The sequence below is a fragment of the Rana temporaria genome, chromosome 4 (genome assembly GCF_905171775.1).
Source record: "Rana temporaria chromosome 4, aRanTem1.1, whole genome shotgun sequence".
In the NCBI taxonomy this organism is placed as follows: Eukaryota; Metazoa; Chordata; class Amphibia; order Anura; family Ranidae; genus Rana; species Rana temporaria.
Genome location: NC_053492.1, coordinates 310472803 through 310492565, shown reverse-complemented (window position 1 = coordinate 310492565; position 19763 = coordinate 310472803). Strand labels below are relative to the sequence as shown.

Below are 19763 nucleotides of genomic sequence, written 5' to 3'. Positions count from 1 at the left end.
CGCTGTCAAGGCTGGTGACTGCCAGAGTCGAGGACGGTCCCTGTCGCTGTCAAGGCTGGTGACTGCCAGAGTCGAGGACGGTCCCTGTCAAGGCTGGTGGCTGCCAGAGTCGAGGACGGTCCCTGTCGCTGTCAAGGCTGGTGGCTGCCAGAGTCGAGGGCGGTCCCTGTCGCTGTCAAGGGCAGTCGCTGCCAGAGTCGAGGACGGTCCCTGTCGCTGTCAAGGCTGGTGACTGCCAGAGTCGAGGACGGTCCCTGTCAAGGCTGGTGACTGCCAGAGTCGAGGACGGTCCCTGTCGCTGTCAAGGCTGGTGACTGCCAGAGTCGAGGACGGTCCCTGTCGCTGTCAAGGCTGGTGACTGCCAGAGTCGAGGACGGTCCCTGTCAAGGCTGGTGGCTGCCAGAGTCGAGGACGGTCCCTGTCAAGGCTGGTGACTGCCAGAGTCGAGGACGGTCCCTGTCGCTGTCAAGGCTGGTGACTGCCAGAGTCGAGGACGGTCCCTGTCGCTGTCAAGGCTGGTGACTGCCAGAGTCGAGGACGGTCCCTGTCAAGGCTGGTGGCTGCCAGAGTCGAGGACGGTCCCTGTCAAGGCTGGTGACTGCCAGAGTCGAGGACGGTCCCTGTCGCTGTCAAGGCTGGTGACTGCCAGAGTCGAGGACGGTCCCTGTCGCTGTCAAGGCTGGTGACTGCCAGAGTCGAGGACGGTCCCTGTCAAGGCTGGTGGCTGCCAGAGTCGAGGACGGTCCCTGTCAAGGCTGGTGCCTGCCAGAGTCGAGGACGGTCCCTGTCGCTGTCAAGGCTGGTGGCTGCCAGAGTCGAGGACGGTCCCTGTCAAGGCTGGTGGCTGCCAGAGTCGAGGACGGTCCCTGTCAAGGCTGGTGGCTGCCAGAGTCGAGGACGGTCCCTGGCGCTGTCAAGGCTGGTGGCTGCCAGAGTCGAGGACGGTCCCTGTCGCTGTCAAGGCTGGTGACTGCCAGAGTCGAGGACGGTCCCTGTCGCTGTCAAGGCTGGTGACTGCCAGAGTCGAGGACGGTCCCTGTCAAGGCTGGTGGCTGCCAGAGTCGAGGACGGTCCCTGTCGCTGTCAAGGCTGGTGGCTGCCAGAGTCGAGGGCGGTCCCTGTCGCTGTCAAGGCTGGTGGCTGCCAGAGTCGAGGACGGTCCCTGTCGCTGTCAAGGCTGGTGGCTGCCAGAGTCGAGGACGGTCCCTGTCACTGTCAAGGCTGGTGACTGCCAGAGTCGAGGACGGTCCCTGTCAAGGCTGATGGCTGCCAGAGTCGAGGACGGTCCCTGTCGCTGTCAACTGCCAGAGTCGAGGACGGTCCCTGTCAAGGCTGGTGGCTGCCAGAGTCGAGGACGGTCCCTGTCGCTGTCAAGGCTGGTGACTGCCAGAGTCGAGGACGGTCCCTGTCGCTGTCAAGGCTGGTGGCTGCCAGAGTCGAGGACGGTCCCTGTCAAGGCTGGTGGCTGCCGGAGTCGAGGAGTGTCAGAGTGGGTATGTGACACAGGAGCACAGCCTTGTTTACTAGCAGTCTCAGAGGTGTATGGATTAGGAGTACCTGGAAGGGGGCTCCTCCTGCGATGCTCTGGCTGTCACATAGAAGGAAGACAAGGAAAACCACAGGCAGACAGCTCCAGGCCGGCCCTATACACCGCACTGTACTCCGCTCCATCCTCTATCACACATGAACTGGGCGCAGGAAGAGACGAGGCCAATATTGCAGCTCCTCTTCTTCAGCAAACACACACCCCTATCCAGGAAGCTGACAACTCCATACTAAACTTCTTACACCTTTTCTACCTTCAGCCAATCACAAGCTTCCTACTTCTGCAATACTTGCCAAATATGGAAGCGAGGCCACGCCTCCACTTTCTCCGCTCCGGGATTGGCGAGGATGTCATTCTCCCTGCGACGGATTTCATTGAATTCCTGAGCTCCCCGCGCGCTGTCATTGGACGTTTATTTGGTGACATAATCAATGTGAGCCATCCTAAGAGGGAAGAAAATACGTGACATGCGGTAGTTAGCCCGGAGAGAATCATATTGTTGGAGGTTCATACTGTACACAGCGCTCTGAGGCTACGTGTTGATGGAGGTGTTCGGATTTCTGTACATAGATTAAGACAGTTTATGTTCTTTATTTGATCTTCTAGGAAGGCGGCTTCTATTAGCAGTCATGGCTGTACTTCTGGAGACCACTTTGGGAGACATCGTCATGGATCTTTATACTGAAGAAAGACCCAGAGGTAATGTGATGTTGGGGGTCCTTATGTCTGACCTTCCCAGAGAGAAGAGGGGAGATCTACTAAATGCAGCTGTGCCTGGTAGCCAATCGGCTTCTCACCTCAGCTTGTTCAAGTAAGCTTTGCCAATGAAACCTGGAAGCTGATTGGTTACTATGCACAGCTGCACCAGATTATGTGTGCACTGGTTCTAGTAGATAACCCCTCATTGTGTTGTTTCCCAGGAGCATACTGCAGAATATACATGTATGCATGTTTATCATTCTCCAATGCTAGCAAAAGTGAGGACTAATGCTAGCAAAAGTGAGGACTAATGCTAGCAAAAGTGAAGACTAAGGGGCAGATCCACAAAGAAATTACGCCAGCGTATCTATTGATACCCCGGCGTAATTTCCAAATTCCCGCGTCGTATCTTTGTTTCGAATCCTCAAAACAAGCTACGACGGCATCTCGGCTAGATCCGACAGCGTACGTCTTCGTACGCCGTCGGATCTAAGCTGCAATTTTTCGGCGGCCGCTAGGTGGCGTTCCCGTCGAAATCCGCGTCGAGTATGCAAATGAGCTATTTACGGCGATCCACGAAACGTACGTCAGCCCGTTGTTTGCGTTCGGCTTTTTCCGGCGTATAGTTAACCCTGCTATACTGAGGCGTACTCTATGTTAAGTATGGCCGTCCTTCCCGCGTACAATTTTGAATTTTTTACGTTGTTTGCGTAAGTCGTTCGCGAATAGGAATTTGCATAGAATGACGTCACCGTCGTAAGCATTGGTGGGTTCCGGTTTAATTTCGAGCATGTGCACTGGGATACCCCCAGGGACGGCGCATGCGCAGTTCCAAAAAAAACGTTGTTTACGTCGGGTCACGATGTATTAACATAAAACACGCCCCCATTACATCCATTTAAATTCCGCGCCCTTACGCCGCGAGAGATGCACTACGCCACCGTAACTTATGGCGCAGATTCGTTGAGGATTCAAACTAAAAAAGATATAAGTTGCGGCGTAGCGTATCTTAGATACGCTGCGCCCGGCGCAGATGTCTGTGGATCTGCCCCATAACATTCAGTAAATGATCCATTTCTTTTTCCATCCAGAGCACCCAATAGGAATAATTGATCTGTAGTCGCCAACCCGTTTCATTGATATGACCTACATTCTCCATTGGGTTCTAATCAATAGCTGGAAAATCACTGTTTGTTATCAATCACATCTGTGTTTTCCCTATGCAATCTCATAATAATGGTCAATTTCAACTCCATTAGTCCAGGCTCACACTGGTGCGAGATAAATGGCACATGTTCCGTCACCCGCAGGCAAAACATGCTGCTCTTTTTCAGATGCGTGGGGAATGCCATTTGGGTGCTTTTGCATCATGTGGTTTCTGTGTGGCTTCGGCTTAAGGCTAGGTTCACCTATGTGCGTATTGAATGCGAATTTCCACACATCCAATTTGCATGACATGTGTGTCCGACTCTCAATGAAGCCGGTTCACACACATTCGGGGTGGCCGCGGCCTTCATTTCAAAAGGGTCCTGTGCATGTTCAGGTGCGAATTGAGGCAAAATTTCGGACCGCAACCAGTGAACAGGAACGCACCAGGTGCTGGGAACCGTGCCTGCACGTATATGAACCTGGCCTAAAGTGGTTGTAAACCTCAGACATGAAATATGAATAAAGCATATCCCTCTATAGCAGGGGTGGCAAACTCAAATTTATCGAGGCCTGCATCAGCATGTGGTTGCCCTCAAAGGGACAGTTGTATATGGGTCGCACTACATACAGAATGCAGAGTTCAGGATTACGTCAGAATTATGCTACGTACACAGTGCAGGAATTCAGGGGTCCGCACAGACCCCTATTACATCAGAGTCCGCACAGACCCCCTTGTAATGCTGTGGACTCGGATGTAAAGGGGGAACTCTGATGTAAGGGGGGCTGCCCACCAAAGCCCCCCTCTTGCACCAGAGTCCACAGAGCACCCCTTAAATGTATTTAATATATACACTGGGAGGTGGGAGAGGGTGAGCTTACTCACCCCAGGATGGAGGGTCAGGGGTGGGCTGCCTGCATCTTCCTTCACATTTTCCCGGGATGTGTGAGCGGGGAAGACACAGGGGGGGGTGGGCGTGCCACACAGTGTAAAGAGGAGGAGCAGTGTCCGAGCTGAACTGTCAGCATGGATTCTAAGACTGAGCTGTGTGTGAGAGAGAGACACACAGCTCAGCCAATCAGCCTCGCCGCAGCCCGGAGATGACACAGGTGTGGCCGCATAGCGGTAGGTGAGCGGCGGCCACGGCCTGTGTTAACCCTGTCCAGGCCGCCGCTTACCTCCCGCTGTGCGGCCTGAGTGGGCGGCACTGGCACTGGAACAAGCGGTGGAGGCTGGCGGGCAACATGACAAGGCTTGGCGGGCCGGATTCGGCCCGCGGGCCTTGTGTTTGCCACCCCTGCTCTATAGTGTGTACTTGTCTCAATTAAGAGCATAACGTGTAATTTTTGTCTACAACTTCATACCTTTGCTATCAACATCAATCACTTCTAACAAGTTTTCCTGACACCAAGAGAAAAATGGCGATGGGAGGGAGCTCCAGCTGGTTGACAGCCTCAGCTCTGTTCTTGTATAAAGGGGGTGTGTCCCTGCTCTCCACTCCTTGTTTTCTGAAATCTCAGACAAGCTTTATAAATTCTACACTTTGACTAGATGTAGAGAAAAGAGGACTGCAGTTAAACAGGTACAACCTATTTAGGAGGGGATTTGTTTAAGTCACTTCACTGGGTGTATGTAAGTGTTTACAACCACTTTAAAGCAGAGTTCCACCCATTTTTTTTTCTCCATCTCAGAAAATTTAGGAGGGAGAGGTGGGGTGTAGCCTATCAGTATCCCATCATTGCCACCTCATTAGTGTCCGTCAGTGCAGCCTGTCAGTGCCCAATAGTGCAGCCCATCAGTATCCATTAGTCCACACCGAAAAAGACTGTCAATGCAACCTCACCTCATTAGTGCCCACCAGTGCAGCCTATCGGTGTCCATTTGTGCCGGTCAGTGCAACCTCATCAGTACCCACCAGTGCAGTCCATAAATGCCACCTCAATAGTGCCTACCAGTTCAGCCTGTCAGTGCCACCTCATTGTTGCCCACCAGTGCCAAGCTGTCCATCACTGCCACCTCACCAGTGCCAAGCTGTCCATCACTGCCACCTCACCAGTGCCAAGCTGTCCATCACTGCCACCTCACCAGTGCCAAGCTGTCCATCACTGCCACCTCACCAGTGCCAAGCTGTCCATCACTGCCACCTCACCAGTGCCAAGCTGTCCATCACTGCCACCTCACCAGTGCCAAGCTGTCCATCACTTCCACCTCATAAGTGCCCAGCTCACCAGTGATGAGCTGTCGATTACTGCCACCTCATAAGTGCCCAGCTCACCAGTGATGAGCTGTCGATTACTGCCACCTCATAAGTGCCCACCAGCGGAGTGCTCCCGGCTCCATTCTGTCCCCTCACATGGCAAAAGACCGCTCCATTCATCCCCCTGATGTGCCGTGCGGCCTGCCTCCAGACTACAATCCCCAGAATGCAGCACAGCCGGGAACAGCCAATCAGCGGCTGCCGCTGCTGACTTCCTCTGCTGGGGAGAAAAAAAAAGTCAGGCAGCAGCCGTTTAAAATAGACGGTAGACTGTTGGGGGGGGGGGGGGTTATTTACACCCAGCACACCCCTGCCTCAGATGTCCAACAATCGGCCTTTATTAAGACAATAATCGGCCGATGCCGATTTCTTTAAAAAGGCCAAATATCGGTCGACCTCTACCTGTGACGTGTCCCAGAAGATTGCAGTGACGGAGGGGGGAGAGGTAAACTTCCTTCCTGCACCAAGGGAGGATGTGGGAGCTTAAATGCCTGTCAAAACTGGGTACCCCCCCCCCCCAAAAAAAAGTGTTGTGCGCTGGAAAAAAAAGCAGGGCATGCACTACTTTTTTTTTTTTTCTCCTACTTCCTCCCCCAGCATAGGGTGTACTGTGTGCTTGGTACAGTACATGGCACCCTGTCCTCTGTGGTGAATGAAACTTGTGCCATTTCAATAGAATTTATAAAGTAAACCGTGGGATGCTTCAATTATGATGAATTGGCACTGCCCCCTGCACAGTTCACACCAGCAGCTGCAGTGTATAAAAACAAGCCCTCAATCGACACCTCATAGATCTGCTATTTTATGAGCTGTTATTTTAGTACTATTCCCAATAGCTCTTTTGTCTGCTCTCCTTGATATGCTCCTCATGGAAATTCACTTTTCACGCCAGCGTGAAAAAAGTGATATGGCCAAGGTCAAAAAACAATAATCGTGTGAATGGCCTTTTACATGTAGAGTGCTAAAAAAATTAAAATAAATCAGATCTTTAAGGCCTCATTCACATGGGCATACCTATCTGTAAACCTATACGAAGAACCATCTTTGGCTGCAAGGAATGGACAGGTTTTCTGTGCATCCGATTTGCAGGCAGTCCCGTTCATTTCTATTGGGAAGCAGCGGCTACATGGACACAGCCACTGGTCCCAAATTGACAGCTGTGTGGGTTCATGTCCCTCAAAGCAGATAGTGTGCGTTTGGGCACCTGCATGGCGATCAAATTTAAACCAGCGACTGTGTCCTTGTAGCCGCTGCGTCCCAATACACATAGAAAAGTAACGGCAGAAAAAAGTCCAAGTGGTCCATCGAGTCTGCCCCTTTTTTTTTGTATTTTATTTACATATATATTTTTTGTTTGCATACAGTAGATTATGTTTGTTCCATGCATGTTTTGGAACCACTTACTGATGACCGATTTACTACCTCCACTGAAAGTCTATTCCAAGCATCAACTACCGTTTCCGTAAAATTATACTTTTCTAAGATTCGTTTTGAACTTTCCTCCAGTTGGTTTAAATTAGAACTATAGGCAAAAAACATTTATTTTCAATTTGAATTGAGCAAGGGAGGGTAGTAACCCCTGTAAGGTTTAATTTTGCTGTCTGTGCAGAGATTTTCCTTCACTTCCTGTTCAATAGCCAAACGGGAAGTGAGCGGAAATCCCTGCAAATTAAGGGAATTTCTTGAGGTCCAGGCCCCAGGTCACCAGTACTAGTGTCCATATTGAAACATTTCCCCTCTATTACTTTTCTGGGGACTTTAAGGTACTGTCCACAAGTGCTTGATCTTGGTTTTTATATTAAAAATACTCCTCTCTGACATGAATGGGACTGCCTGCAAACGGATGCACAGAACACCTGTGTATCTCATGCAAGCAAAGACGGCTCTTCACACAGGATTGTGGATAGGTACACCCATGTGAATGAGTCCTAAAGATAAAAATAAAGTGACCCCCCACCGCTGTACAATATTATATTTTCTTAGTAATCGCTGTTTTTCTTTTTCAGCCTGCCTAAATTTTCTGAAGTTGTGCAAGATAAAATATTATAATTATGGTCTCGTACACAATGTGCAGGTGAGTATTTTTATTTTAATAGCACAGACAATAATATTAATCTTTGTGGTTTTGACATTAAAATGATTGTAATTGTTTAATATATTGATTCAAGTTAAAGGTTCAGTATTTCAAGATCCCAATTTAATATTTGCTGAGATGCTGTGTTAAACCATCCAACCGTTTCCTTCATTTCTTGAAGATGTGTGCTTGAGCTATGTGTTATGTTTGTCCTTTTTGCCTTGGCCAATAAAAAGTAGTGTAGTGCCTGTGTACTTTTAGTACAGGTGCTATGTCAAATTTAATGGGGGGGGGGGTGAGAGAGTTACATTGCTCTCATCCATGTTGATCTATTTAAATTGGGCTGCTGCCAGCCCTGGACTGTCCTGTGGGTTCATTCTGTGTTCCAAAGATACCGTTGCATCTTTGGATAGCAGGTGGCGCCAGAGGGGTCCAGGCAGAGGCGCCTTTCTCCAGCGGCCAATCAGGTGGGTGTTTCCCTCGTGGGGCATGGATTGGCTGCATATGGGGGGGGCATGGCTGCATATGGGGGGGGCATGGCTGCATATGGGGGGGGGCATGGCTGCATATGGGGGGGGACATGGATTGGCTGCATATGGGGGGGGACATGGATTGGCTGCATATGGGGGGGACATGGATTGGCTGCATATGGGGGGGGGGGGACATGGCTGCATATGGGGGGACATGGATTGGCTGCATATGGGGGGGCATGGCTGGATATGGGGGGGGGGGACATGGATTGGCTGCATATGGGGGGGGGGACATGGCTGCATGGGGGGGGGACATGGATTGGCTGCATATGGGGTGGGACATGGATTGGCTGCATATGGGGGGGACATGGATTGGCTGCATATGGGGGGGACATGGATTGGCTGCATATGGGGGGGACATGGATTGGCTGCATATGGGGGAACATGGCTGCATATGGGGGGGGACATGGATTGGCTGCATATGGGGGGGACATGGATTGGCTGCATATGGGGGGGGGGCATGGCTGCATATGGGGGGGGGGGACACATGGATTGGCTGCATCTTGGGAGGGACATGGCTGGATATGGGGGGGGGACATGGCTGAATATGGGGGGGGACATGGCTGCATCTGTGGGGGGACATGGCTGCATTTGGGGACACATTTAAAAAAAAAAAAGTATTGGTATTCGGTATCGGCGAGTACTTGAAAAAAAGTATCGGTACTTGTACTCAGTCCTAAAAAAGTGGTATCGGGACAACCCTAACCTGTATATCTATCTCAGTTGTGTGAAAAAGTATTTGCCCCCTTTCTGAGTGTGTGTGTGGTTTTTTTTTTTTTTTTTTGCATATTTGTCACGACTCGGATCATTAAATACATTTTTATTACACAAAGATAACCCGAGTAAATACAAAATTCAGTTTTTAAATGGTTTCATTTATTAAGGCAAAAAAATCTGTTCAAACCTGTCTGGCTTTATGTGAAGAAGCAATTTCCCCCCAAACCTAATAACTGGTTGTGCCACCTTTGGCGGCAACAACTGCAATGAAGCGTTTGCGATAATTGGCAATGAGCCTTTCACATTGCTGTGGAGCAAATTTGGCCCACTCTTTTTTGCAGAATTGTTTTGATTCAGCCACATTGGAGGGTTTTTCCAGCATGAACGGCCTGTGAATTTAAAATGTCACGGGAATGCACTTAGTTCTGCACTCCTGTGACCCAGATTCAGCCGACAGCGGGCTAAAGCCTGCTGTCGGCTGATATCACAGAACCCGTCTAGGCTCTGCAGGGATCCCGACAATGTCGGGATCTACCCAGATGCCTGACTGGCAGATGGCTCAGTTTGTCAGCGTTCCACAGAAACTTTAACCACTTCTAAACCGCCGTACGTCTTTATACGGCCTAACTTTAAAGATTGATATCTCAGTAACGGCAGCAGCTGCTGCCACAACCGAGGTATCGATCTTTAGCGTCAGCGGTTCTGTTAACGATAGCGGCGGTCTCCGCGGCGGATTCGCCGCGACATCGGCGGCGGGAGAGGGCCCTCCTGCCGCTCTCCCGCGCCTTCCGCCGCTTACCGTAGCGGTGGAGGCGATCGGGACCATTCGGCTGGTGACTGAGGACGAGACTGAAGGAAAAATCTCCTTCGCCCGTCCCCATAGCTCTGCTGGGCGGAAGCGACATCAAAACGTCAGTCCCGCCCAGCCTCTTAAAGAAACATTTTTTTTTTTGTCATTTGAAAAAATGACAGTTTCAAATTTTTTTTTCTTTTTTTGCAATATATAAATATGTCTAAATATGGGATCTGAGGTCTTTTTGACCCCAGATCTCATATTTAAGAGGACCTGTCATGCTTTTTTCTATTACAAGGGATGTTTACATTCCTTTTAATAGGAATAAAGGTGATCATTTTTTATTTAATTTTCCAGTGTAAAAAATAATAAAATATATAAAAATAAATAAGAAAAATCTTTCTTTTTAAAGCGCCCCGTCCCGACGAGCTTGCGCGCAGAAGCGAATGCATACGCAAGTAGCGCCCGCATATGAAAACGGTGTTCAAACGACACAAGTGAGGTATCGCCGCGATCGTTAGAGCGAGAGCAATAATTATAGCCCTAGACCTACTCTGTAACTCAAAAAATGCAACCTATAGAATTTTTTAAACGTCGCCTATCGAGATTTTTAAGGGTAAAAGTTTGACGCCATGCCACGAGCGGGCGCAATTTGTAAGCGTGACATGTTGGGTACCATTTTACTCGGCGTAACATTATCTTTCACAATATATAAAAAAATTGGGCCAAATTTATTGCTGTCTTATTTTTTAATTCAAAAAAGTGTTTTTTTTTCCAAAAAAGTGCGCTTGTAGGACCGCTGCGCAAATATGCTGTGACAAAAAGTATTGCAATGATCGCCATTTTATTCTCTAGGGTGTTAGAAAAAAATAAATATATAATGTTTGTATGTTTTAAGTAATTTTCCAGCTTCCAGATCACACCAAATCTGAAAAACACCCAAAGTAGAGAAGTGGTTAAAGTGTAGAGGATCAGTTTTGGTATGGGACGTGCCAAGTAACATTGATTATATGTGCTCTAATATAATTCATTTTTTTTTATTCATAGAGAGACTTTATCATACAGACTGGTGATCCTCTGGGAACAGGCCGAGGAGGAGAATCTATTTTTAGGTATGTTTGTTCAGCTTGCACTTTTATTTTCTAAATGGGGCTAGACAATTTTCTTTTCCTGTTTCTTCCACTTTACTGTCTTGGCTACATATAGGAAAAGCCATTAAGGGTTTTCATCTCCATTCAGCAATACTTGTCAGACTCCTTCCTTTATGCTGCCAGACAAGGGTATTATCGAGTAAATTACAGAAACATGGTGTGTTTAAGGGGCTTTGTGTGTGTGTGTGTGTGTGTGTGTGTGTGTGTGTGTGTGTGTATGTGTGTGTGATAAATATACAGTATTGTCACACAGTCGGTGTCCTATGAAGTTCTATCTAGGGTAGTCAATAACACACTTTAGCTGTATAATGTTTATTATGTATTACTACTATAATAAAGTTCTGCAGCAGACAGGTCCCTTGAGTTCTGCACAATAGGAGTTGTCCTTGTTATGCTTGTAAACCAGTCTTTTTTTTGTTTTCCCTTTAGTAAACTGTATGGTGAACAAGCTCGTTACTTTGAACCTGAAAAAGTGCCACGGATAAAACACAAAAAAATGGGAACAGTGTCAATGGTGAACAATGGCAGTGATCAGCATGGATCTCAGGTAGGTGAAAAATGCTCATTTTAGTCTAAAGCAAAATTTCAGCAAACCATAAAAATATTGTAAAAAAATATTACATATTATATATTTGGTTAGTCATTTTGTAATGCCCATCCATTTTCTAATCGATTGCTAATGAATTGCAAAAGGCAACAACATGTTAACAATTTTAGGGCTGAAACAACTAATCGCTTTTATGAAATTAATCAATTACTAATTTCATAATCGATCGGCCACTAACATAATGGTGTAAAAAATAAATAAAAAAATGAGCCCTTTATAGTACAAAAAGAGCAAATCGCTACTGTAAATATTACTTTCTAGGTTCCACAGTAAAAAATTAACCCCTTACAGTAGGGATTTGCTGGTGCTTTTTGGAGAAACACACTACAGTCCATTTACATGGTTTCCTATGGGACACGTTCACATCTATGCTTTTTTCAGCTGCAGCGTATCTGGAAAGGGTCAAGGATTTTTTCTTCAATGCAAAACTGTGCTTTTTTTTTTTTTGGTTCAATATACTTCAATGGAGATGCTGCAGAAAAGCATGTAATGCATTTTTGCAGCAATTTGTGTTTTTTAATCTGCCAATCAACAAATTGGGTAAAAAAAAAATAACGCAAATCGCCGCAAAAATCAAAACGCACAACAAAAAGCACTGTAAAAACGGTTTAAAGGCAAACTGCATAGGTGTGTACTGAGCCTTATGCTGGCCATATGGATCAATTTTCGATTGAGAATATTCATACGAAAAAATCTTTGTACATTCGCTGAATGAAAGAATGTTGTCTGAAAATTCTTTTGACCAAGAAGTTTTCTATTATTTCTAAATGTTCCTGTCACTGTCACCTTTTTTGAAGGAAGACATTGTTGTTGTATGGCCAGCATATAATGCAGTATATTACAGTTCTGTTTGAAAATCTGCAAAACAGTGTAAACATTTTTTTGATCGGAGTCTGATATTTACCAGATTCAACCTCTAATAGTATATACAGTATATATCTTCTGTCTCAGAGTGGATTAGAGATTTTACTCCCTAACCATATAGTTTGTTATTCATATTTGCCACTGCATAGAGAAATTTAAGAATAAAATAACCTTTTTTTTTTTTTTTTTACTTTACATATTAAAGCGGGGGTTCACCCTATTAAAAAAAAAAAAAAAAATTTTTATTCTAGCATAAAATTCGGCATCGTAGCGCGAGCTACAGTATGCCGGTCTTACATTTTTTATCCCCGTACTCACTGTTTAATCCTACCTAGACGATTCCGTCTGCCCACGGGGAATGGGCGTTCCAATCCAGATGGAAAGTGATTGACGGCCGGCCCTGGCACGTCACGCTTCTCCGGAAATAGCTGAAATAGGCTTGGCTCTTCACGGCGCCTGCGCATAGCCTGTGCGCAGGCGCCGTGAAGAGCCGAGACCTACTCCGGCTGTCTTCGGGGAGCGTGACGTGCCAGAGTCGGCCGTCAATCATCCTCCCTCTCCATAGGCACGCCCATTCCCCGCGGCAGACGGAATCGTCTATGTACGATTAAACAGTGAGTACGGGGATAAAAAATGTAAGACCGGCATACTGTAGCTCGCGCTACGATGCCGAATTTTATGCTGAAATGTTGTTCAGCAGGGTGAACCACCGCTTTAACCACCTCTGCCCCGGACCATTTTGCTGGTCAATGACCGGGCCACTTTTTGCAATTTGGCACTGCGTCGATTTAACTGACAATTGCGTGGTCGTGCAACGTGGCTCCCAAACAAATAAAAAAAATGTTACTAGTAATAACGGCGATCAGCGATTTTATATATTTTTTATTTTATTTTTTTTATCGGTACTGCGACCTTATGGCGGACACTTTTGACACATTTTTGAGACCATTGGCATTTTTATAGCGATCAGTGCTATAACAATGCATTGATTACTGTAAAAATGTCACTGGCAGGGAAGGGGTTAACAATAGGGGGCGAGGAAAGCGTTAATTATGTACCCTAGGTGTCTTCTAACTGAAGGGGGGTGGGACTGACTAGGGGAAATGACTGATCGCTGTTCATACATTGTATGAACAGACGATCCGTCATTTCTCCCCCCGACAGGACCGGGAGCTGTGTGTTTACACACACAGCTCCCGGTTCTCGCTCTGTAATGAGCGATCGCGATGTCATTCCTTATCTTTTCTTTAAGATTACATATATGTACTCCTAGCCATGTTTTCCCTTACTGTCTGTAACGGCAACATAGTGTGCAATCTGATCCATTACAGGTTTTATTTCTAAACCGTACTGAGAATGCACATTTTAATTCTTTCTACGCTTTTTTTCTCAGAAAATAGGTGCAGGAACTCAACCACGACCCGTTCAGATTTCACAAATAGTAGAGGGGTCTTAAAGGGGTGTTAAATACCAGAATTGCATTACATACAGAGTTCAGGGGGTTACAAAGCTGTCACTTGTAAACACAGAAACCAGACTTCTGTGTTTACAAGTGATTGTGGTGAGCAGGCACCAAAGGGTCTGAGCCAGAGGTGGTGGAACTGAGTTCCCCCAAGTTCCCCCTGGGAAAAAAAGCCCTGTTTCTACTCCATACTACATGTGTTTGTTTTTTCACTACTCTTGTGAACTGATTTCTTTTAGGATTTACGCTATGATTTTTTATTTTATTTTTTTCCTTTTTTTTTGTTTTTAGTTTCTGATCACAACAGGGGAGAATTTGGATTATTTGGATGGGGTGCACACAGTATTTGGAGAAGTAACGGAAGGAATGGATGTACTGAAGAAAATTAATGAGACTTTTGTGGATAAAGATTTCGTTCCTTATCAAGACATCAGGTATGCAGGGTACATTTTATTCTGTAGGACCAGTTTTCTGTAAACCACAGGTTCTCCAGTGTTAATTGAGATTTTGCATCTGAAACCATGAATGAACTTGATCCTTTTCCTGTAGTAACATTAAAACTTTTTTGTTTTGCCTAGTCTTTCAGGACAGCACTGCAGTCACCACTTTAAAGCCTGGACACTTCCACTATGGCCTCAGTTGTAGTGTTTCCTCCGCCATGGGGTGGAGAGTGTTTGGGTGCTTCTCTCCTCGAGTCTGGCAAGGGTGGAGGCCAGCGGAGGGTCCCGCAGCGATAGACCGGAGGGTGCGTTCTGAGTGCGGGACTGCGCTATGCAGTGAGGTGTCTCTAGCATTAAAGCCTCCACTTGTCCTGAGTGGCGGGCTATGTCCCTGCCAGATGGGGCTGGACTTCTGGTGGTGTCCTTTGAGGCATCCTTTGAAGCCCTCTGCAAGATGGGGCCAGAGGAACTGGCGGCAGGGGGTGGGAGCAGGAGCCACAAGCACCAGTCAGGCCCAGGTAAAGGCAGTGGACTGACAGTTCTTTTCACCTGGGCTATTTTTGTTTCCCTCTTTTCCTCCCCTAATAGGGGGGAGGAGGGGAGCCTGCATCACGTTCCCGAGGTGACAGACCTGGGGAGCATGATAAGTGATGCTGTGGGGTGTTTGTTCACTGTATATTGATTTTGGGTCTCCTGAGGAGGAGACCTGAAGTATGGTATTTATTTATGTGGGTATCTTTTGTGCTTGGTGTCTTCAGGCAAAAGCCAAAGAAAAGACCAAGCACATTTCCCTTCCTCCCAAAAAGAGATGTCCCTCCTATAAAGCCGCCTTTAGGGGCTCTTGGACCAGGCCGTTATGCATGTCCTGTCTAGCAGATATAGTCAAAGAGGAGACATCCTCAGTGGCTTCCTCTGCCCAACCTATTGAGATGCTCACTTCTTTCTGTAAAGAGTTGGTAGACATGTTTTTCAGTCCTTCTGCTTGATGGAGAAACCCCAGAACTCAAGGGGTTTCAGTAACGTGTTGACTGCTGAACCACATTCACAAAGATGTATTTAATATTCAAGCATGTAGCTATCCACAAGCAGGGAGAGCAATACAGTACATGGTAATATGTTAAAAATTGTTCTGAAAAAGCTGAGAGCCTCATAGTACAATTTATACCTTCTGAAGGGGGTGGCACCTTTGAATAGGAATCTTTTGAAGTCCCATCCAATCTTTGGTGATATTCATTTATATGCAGATGGTGATTTAACATATACACGTCACTTCCCCGACTCTGTGGGAAAGCCAGATATAGACCTTTTCACAGTTGAAGGTGTGATTGGCATTTGACCACAACCAAAACAGCCGTTACATCCTGTGACTTCTGACATTTGTACAAAGTATATCTGCTTAATCAGAAACTCATGTTTTGATACTTGTGAATAAATGTTTGATTAAATAAAATGCCTATTCCATTTACCTGATCAATCCCACCTCTTGGTCAAATTATAAAAAAAGATTATATTGTGAAAGATAATGTTACGCCGAGTAAATTGATACCTAACATGTCACGCTTAAAAATTGCGTCCGCTCGTGGAATGGCGACAAACTATTACCCTTTAAAATCTCCATAGGCGACGTTTAAAAAATTCTACAGGTTGCATGTTTTGAGTTAGAGGAGGTCTAGGGCTAGAATTATTGCTCTTGCTCTACCAATCGCGGCGATACCTCACATGTGTGGTTTGAATACCGTTTACATATGCGGGCGCTACTCACGTATGCGTTCGCTTCCGCGTGTGAGCTTGGCGGGACGGGGTGCGTTTTTTGGCTCCTAACTTTTTTAGCTGGCTCCTAGATTCCAAGCAAATTTGTAAAACCCTGTCATAAAGCCAAGGAATGAGAGAGGATATTTTTGAAGATGAAGTCACTTGGATTGTTGGTCCAACATTGGATCATTAACAAAAATGCCCATAAAGCCATGGTGTTTTTTTTACTGCTGAAGAAAATGTTCTAGAGGTAATAAGTTCTTATTTAGAAGAAAAGAAAAACGTCTTAATACAAGGAGAAACCATTCTCATTTAGTATAAAATTTTATTAAATTGTCATACAAACTAAACTGTCTACACCAGAGATATGCAATTAGCGGACCTCTGTTGCAAAACTACAAGTTCCATCATGCCTCTGCCTCTGGGTGTCATGCTTGTGGCTGTCAGTCTTGCTATGCCTCATGGGACTTGTAGTTCTGCAACAGCTGGAGGTCCGCTAATTGCATATCCCTGGTCTACACTATCCTGAATTCAATGAAACATTTATCATGAACAATAGGCTGTCTCAAAGGGAGGCCTATCACGTATGGCTTGGATTAGCGATCCTACAGTTAACCAGGAACATGTAAGTACAGAGACTTGGAGAGCACAGAATACAGGATTTACAAGAATGGCAGTTGAATATCATTTTATACTAAAATGAGAATGGTTTCTCCTTGTATTAAAGGGTTAGTACATTTTTTTTTTTTTTTTTTTTAAATAACAAACATGTTATACTTACCTCCACTGTGCAGTTCGTTTTGCACAGAGTGGCCCGATCCATGTCTTCTGGGGTCCCTCGGCGGCTGTCTCTGGTCCTCCCCGCAATTACTGACCACAGTCATGCGAGAGCTCGCATGGTGGTGAGTAATTGCGGGCGCGTTCCCGTGATACAGCGAGCGGCCATAGCAGCTCACTGTATCGCTCGGCCTCGCCCCTCGGTGCGACGCGTCACTGGATGTGATTGACAGCAGCGCCAGCCAATGGCTGTGCTGCTCTCAATACATCCGCTCTAGCCAATCAGCGGCCAGGCTGAGCGGCGAAGAGGATCTCTGGACCGTGCAGGACTTTCGAGGGGTCAAGTAAGTATAACGGGGGCTGCGAGCGGCAGCATCAGATGTTTTTCTATTTTTTTCACCTTAATGCATAGATTGCATTAAGGTGAAAAAACATTTTCCTTTAAAACTCCTTTTTTAAGAAGTTTTTCTTTTCTTCTAGGTCTTATTATCTCTAGAACATAGATTTACTTCAGAAGTAAAAAAAACTCAACGGCTTTATGGGCATTTTTGTTAATGATCTAATGCTGGACTAACAATCTGAGTGATGCCATCTTCAAAAATATCCTCCCTCATTTCTTGGCTTTGACATCAGCCACAAACAGCATTGATGGATTATTGTCCAGCACAGTCTAGGGGTAGTTCACCATTCAGCTCTCACACGTCCATTTCATTTCCATAGGGTGGTCAGTGAGTCTGAAGAGGAGAATGGAAGTGTTTCCCTAGGGTCAGATGAAGAAGGAAGGTGAAGCAAAAGCTTTTTCTTTCTTCTTCCCTGTGATGGCTTCAACTGTAGTAGCCAGGAATTTGGAACACTGATTAGAACAGTTAAAATTTCATATTCAAGCAAGGACGTCTTGCAAAGTTTTGCTGGATACTCTGCCATTCTTACAAAAGACAGTATATTACATGGCAGACTTGTCAGGTCACCTGTAGCCAGATGACAAATGCACCCTGTTGGAGTCAGAGGTGCACCACAAGGTAGTGAACACTATAGCAGACTGCTGCGGATGGACCACAGAGTGGATATGGAGAAGAGGTTCACTGGGGCACAAACGGGGATCCTGCAGGAAGCTTGAGCCCAAGATTCCCCAGGGCGTGGAGTCTAAGATCCAGTTGGTGTTCACCAGAGCCTCTAGTGGTGAGGATGGCCTTCGCTGCAACTGAATCCAGGTCGTGGCCCCCGGAGTCCCCCAGGTCACGCTCCACAGGGAGAGAGGAGAAGCAGCCACTCGGGACACAAGAGATAGTGAAGGGATAAGCCGAGGTCAGGGCAACAAGCGGAGGAGGATAACCAAGGGACAGGCCAACGGTCAGGGTCACAGGCAAACAGGAGTAGTCGGGGACAAGCCAAAATCGGTACACAGAGACAAACGTAGCACATGGCAAGCAGGAACACAAAGCTAACAAACAGCGTTGATCAGCAAAGCAGACCTGCAGTGCAGTGGTTAATATAGAGTTCCTGGGATGGCCTGGGGTGGAGCCATACAGGGAGGAGAGATGATAAAGGCAGCCAGATAAGAGAGTCTGGCCTATAATGAACACATGGAGAGAAAGGTAAGCTCCCAGACATACTACATATCCATGACAAGACTCCTCAGCAGAATCCGTGAGACTGTCTGCAAGTGTTTTAGCACTAGTTAATTCAGCACGAAGAGCATTATGGGTTAAAACATGGTCAGCAGATTTGGCCTCTAAGGTGAAGCTGTGTGGACTTCCCTTTTGAGGGAGATCTGGTGTTTGTCCCTGATCTTGATGCCGTTTTAGACAGATGACAGATTAAAAAAAAAACGTTGCCCACAGGTTAAGAGGAATTTTTTATTTTTATCTTTCCTTTTCACAATACCCGGGATTCAAAGGAAACTGGACAGAAGAGATCCTGGCGATCTCAAAGGGGTCAAGGAAAAACTGTGGTTTCCGACTGGAAGGAAGGCTGCAGTCCTTTTTCCCACAGTGGAAAGGGGCGACATCCAGTGCGTTTTTTTTGTCCTTATGGTGATCTCGGAGTGCTACGGGCTGGAGTTCTCGGAAACCTTGCCATCACGGTTTTATGTAACGCAGGTTCCCAAGGATCTAGAAAAATCTTTAGCAATGGCGTCCCTTTTGCAGGAACTTCTACAACAGAAGGTAATCATCCCAGTTCCCCTGGAAGCGAAAGGACTGGGGTTTTATTAACACATGTTCCTAGTCAAAAAAGCCACCAGGGAAGTTTCAGTTAATCCTGAACTTAAAACTGGTCCATTTGGTAAAAAAAATTGCGTATGGACGAGATTTTCTTTTTTAGTGAGAAATCTTCTTTCCGCAGAATGCTTCCTAGCATCCATAGATCTCAGGGGTGCGTACCTACATGTATCCATAGCACCAGAGGAAAAGATAATGAAGGTGCAAGACACAGTGAACTAGGTCCAGACTGATGTATCTATTTTGGTTCAGGCAGTCATGTCCACACTGGGCCTTCTCCCAGCATCAATCCCAGCTGTTCAGTGGGCCTGCCTCCATTCAAGGGACCTCCAGCAGGCAATTCTGCAGAATTAGTCTTAAGGGGAGTCATTGGAGAAACAAATAAGGATTCCCTCTCTGGTCAAGAATAAATGATGGTGGTGGGGGAGTCAAACAAATCTGAAAGGATTTGTTCTGGACTTTTCCAGCAGCAAAAACATTGACAACGGATGCAAGCTCCTGGGGGTGGGGTGCACATCTCGAGAGCCAGATAGCCCAGGGGTCCTGGACAAATGAGCAAACCAGGACAGAACAATCATCTCTTATCCCAATAGCCCCTTTTTGGCAAAAGAGGGCATTGACCACCTTGGATGTTGCCTTTTACTCGGAACTTGTTATCCCAGGGTCCAGTCCTGCATCCCAATCCAGCCATACTAAACTTAGCTGTATGGTATCTGATTTTGAAGTCT

The 19763-nt window shown here is 46.5% G+C and overlaps 2 protein-coding genes across 3 annotated transcripts in view; one reads left to right on the top strand and one right to left on the bottom strand.

Annotated features, from left to right (window-relative positions):
- The window catches only part of GINM1 (glycoprotein integral membrane 1), a 71616-nt gene extending 69779 nt beyond the window's left edge, over nt 1-1837 (bottom strand). The window contains exon 1 of one of the 2 annotated variants that reach the window (XM_040350596.1): nt 1558-1837. In XM_040350596.1, coding sequence (XP_040206530.1) covers nt 1558-1671 — 114 coding nt within the window. In that variant the 5' untranslated portion in view covers nt 1672-1837. The remainder of the gene's footprint in view (nt 1-1557) is intronic. The other variant, XM_040350595.1, reaches the window with a different exon arrangement.
- A 109-nt stretch (nt 1838-1946) lies between these two features.
- PPIL4 (peptidylprolyl isomerase like 4) overlaps nt 1947-19763 on the top strand; it is a 48931-nt gene continuing 31114 nt past the window's right edge. Inside the window, exons 1-5 of the mRNA XM_040350594.1 lie at nt 1947-2245; nt 7656-7723; nt 10811-10875; nt 11344-11461; nt 14139-14281. Of these exons, the coding sequence (XP_040206528.1) occupies nt 2176-2245; nt 7656-7723; nt 10811-10875; nt 11344-11461; nt 14139-14281 (464 nt within the window). The 5' untranslated portion in view covers nt 1947-2175. The remainder of the gene's footprint in view (nt 2246-7655; nt 7724-10810; nt 10876-11343; nt 11462-14138; nt 14282-19763) is intronic.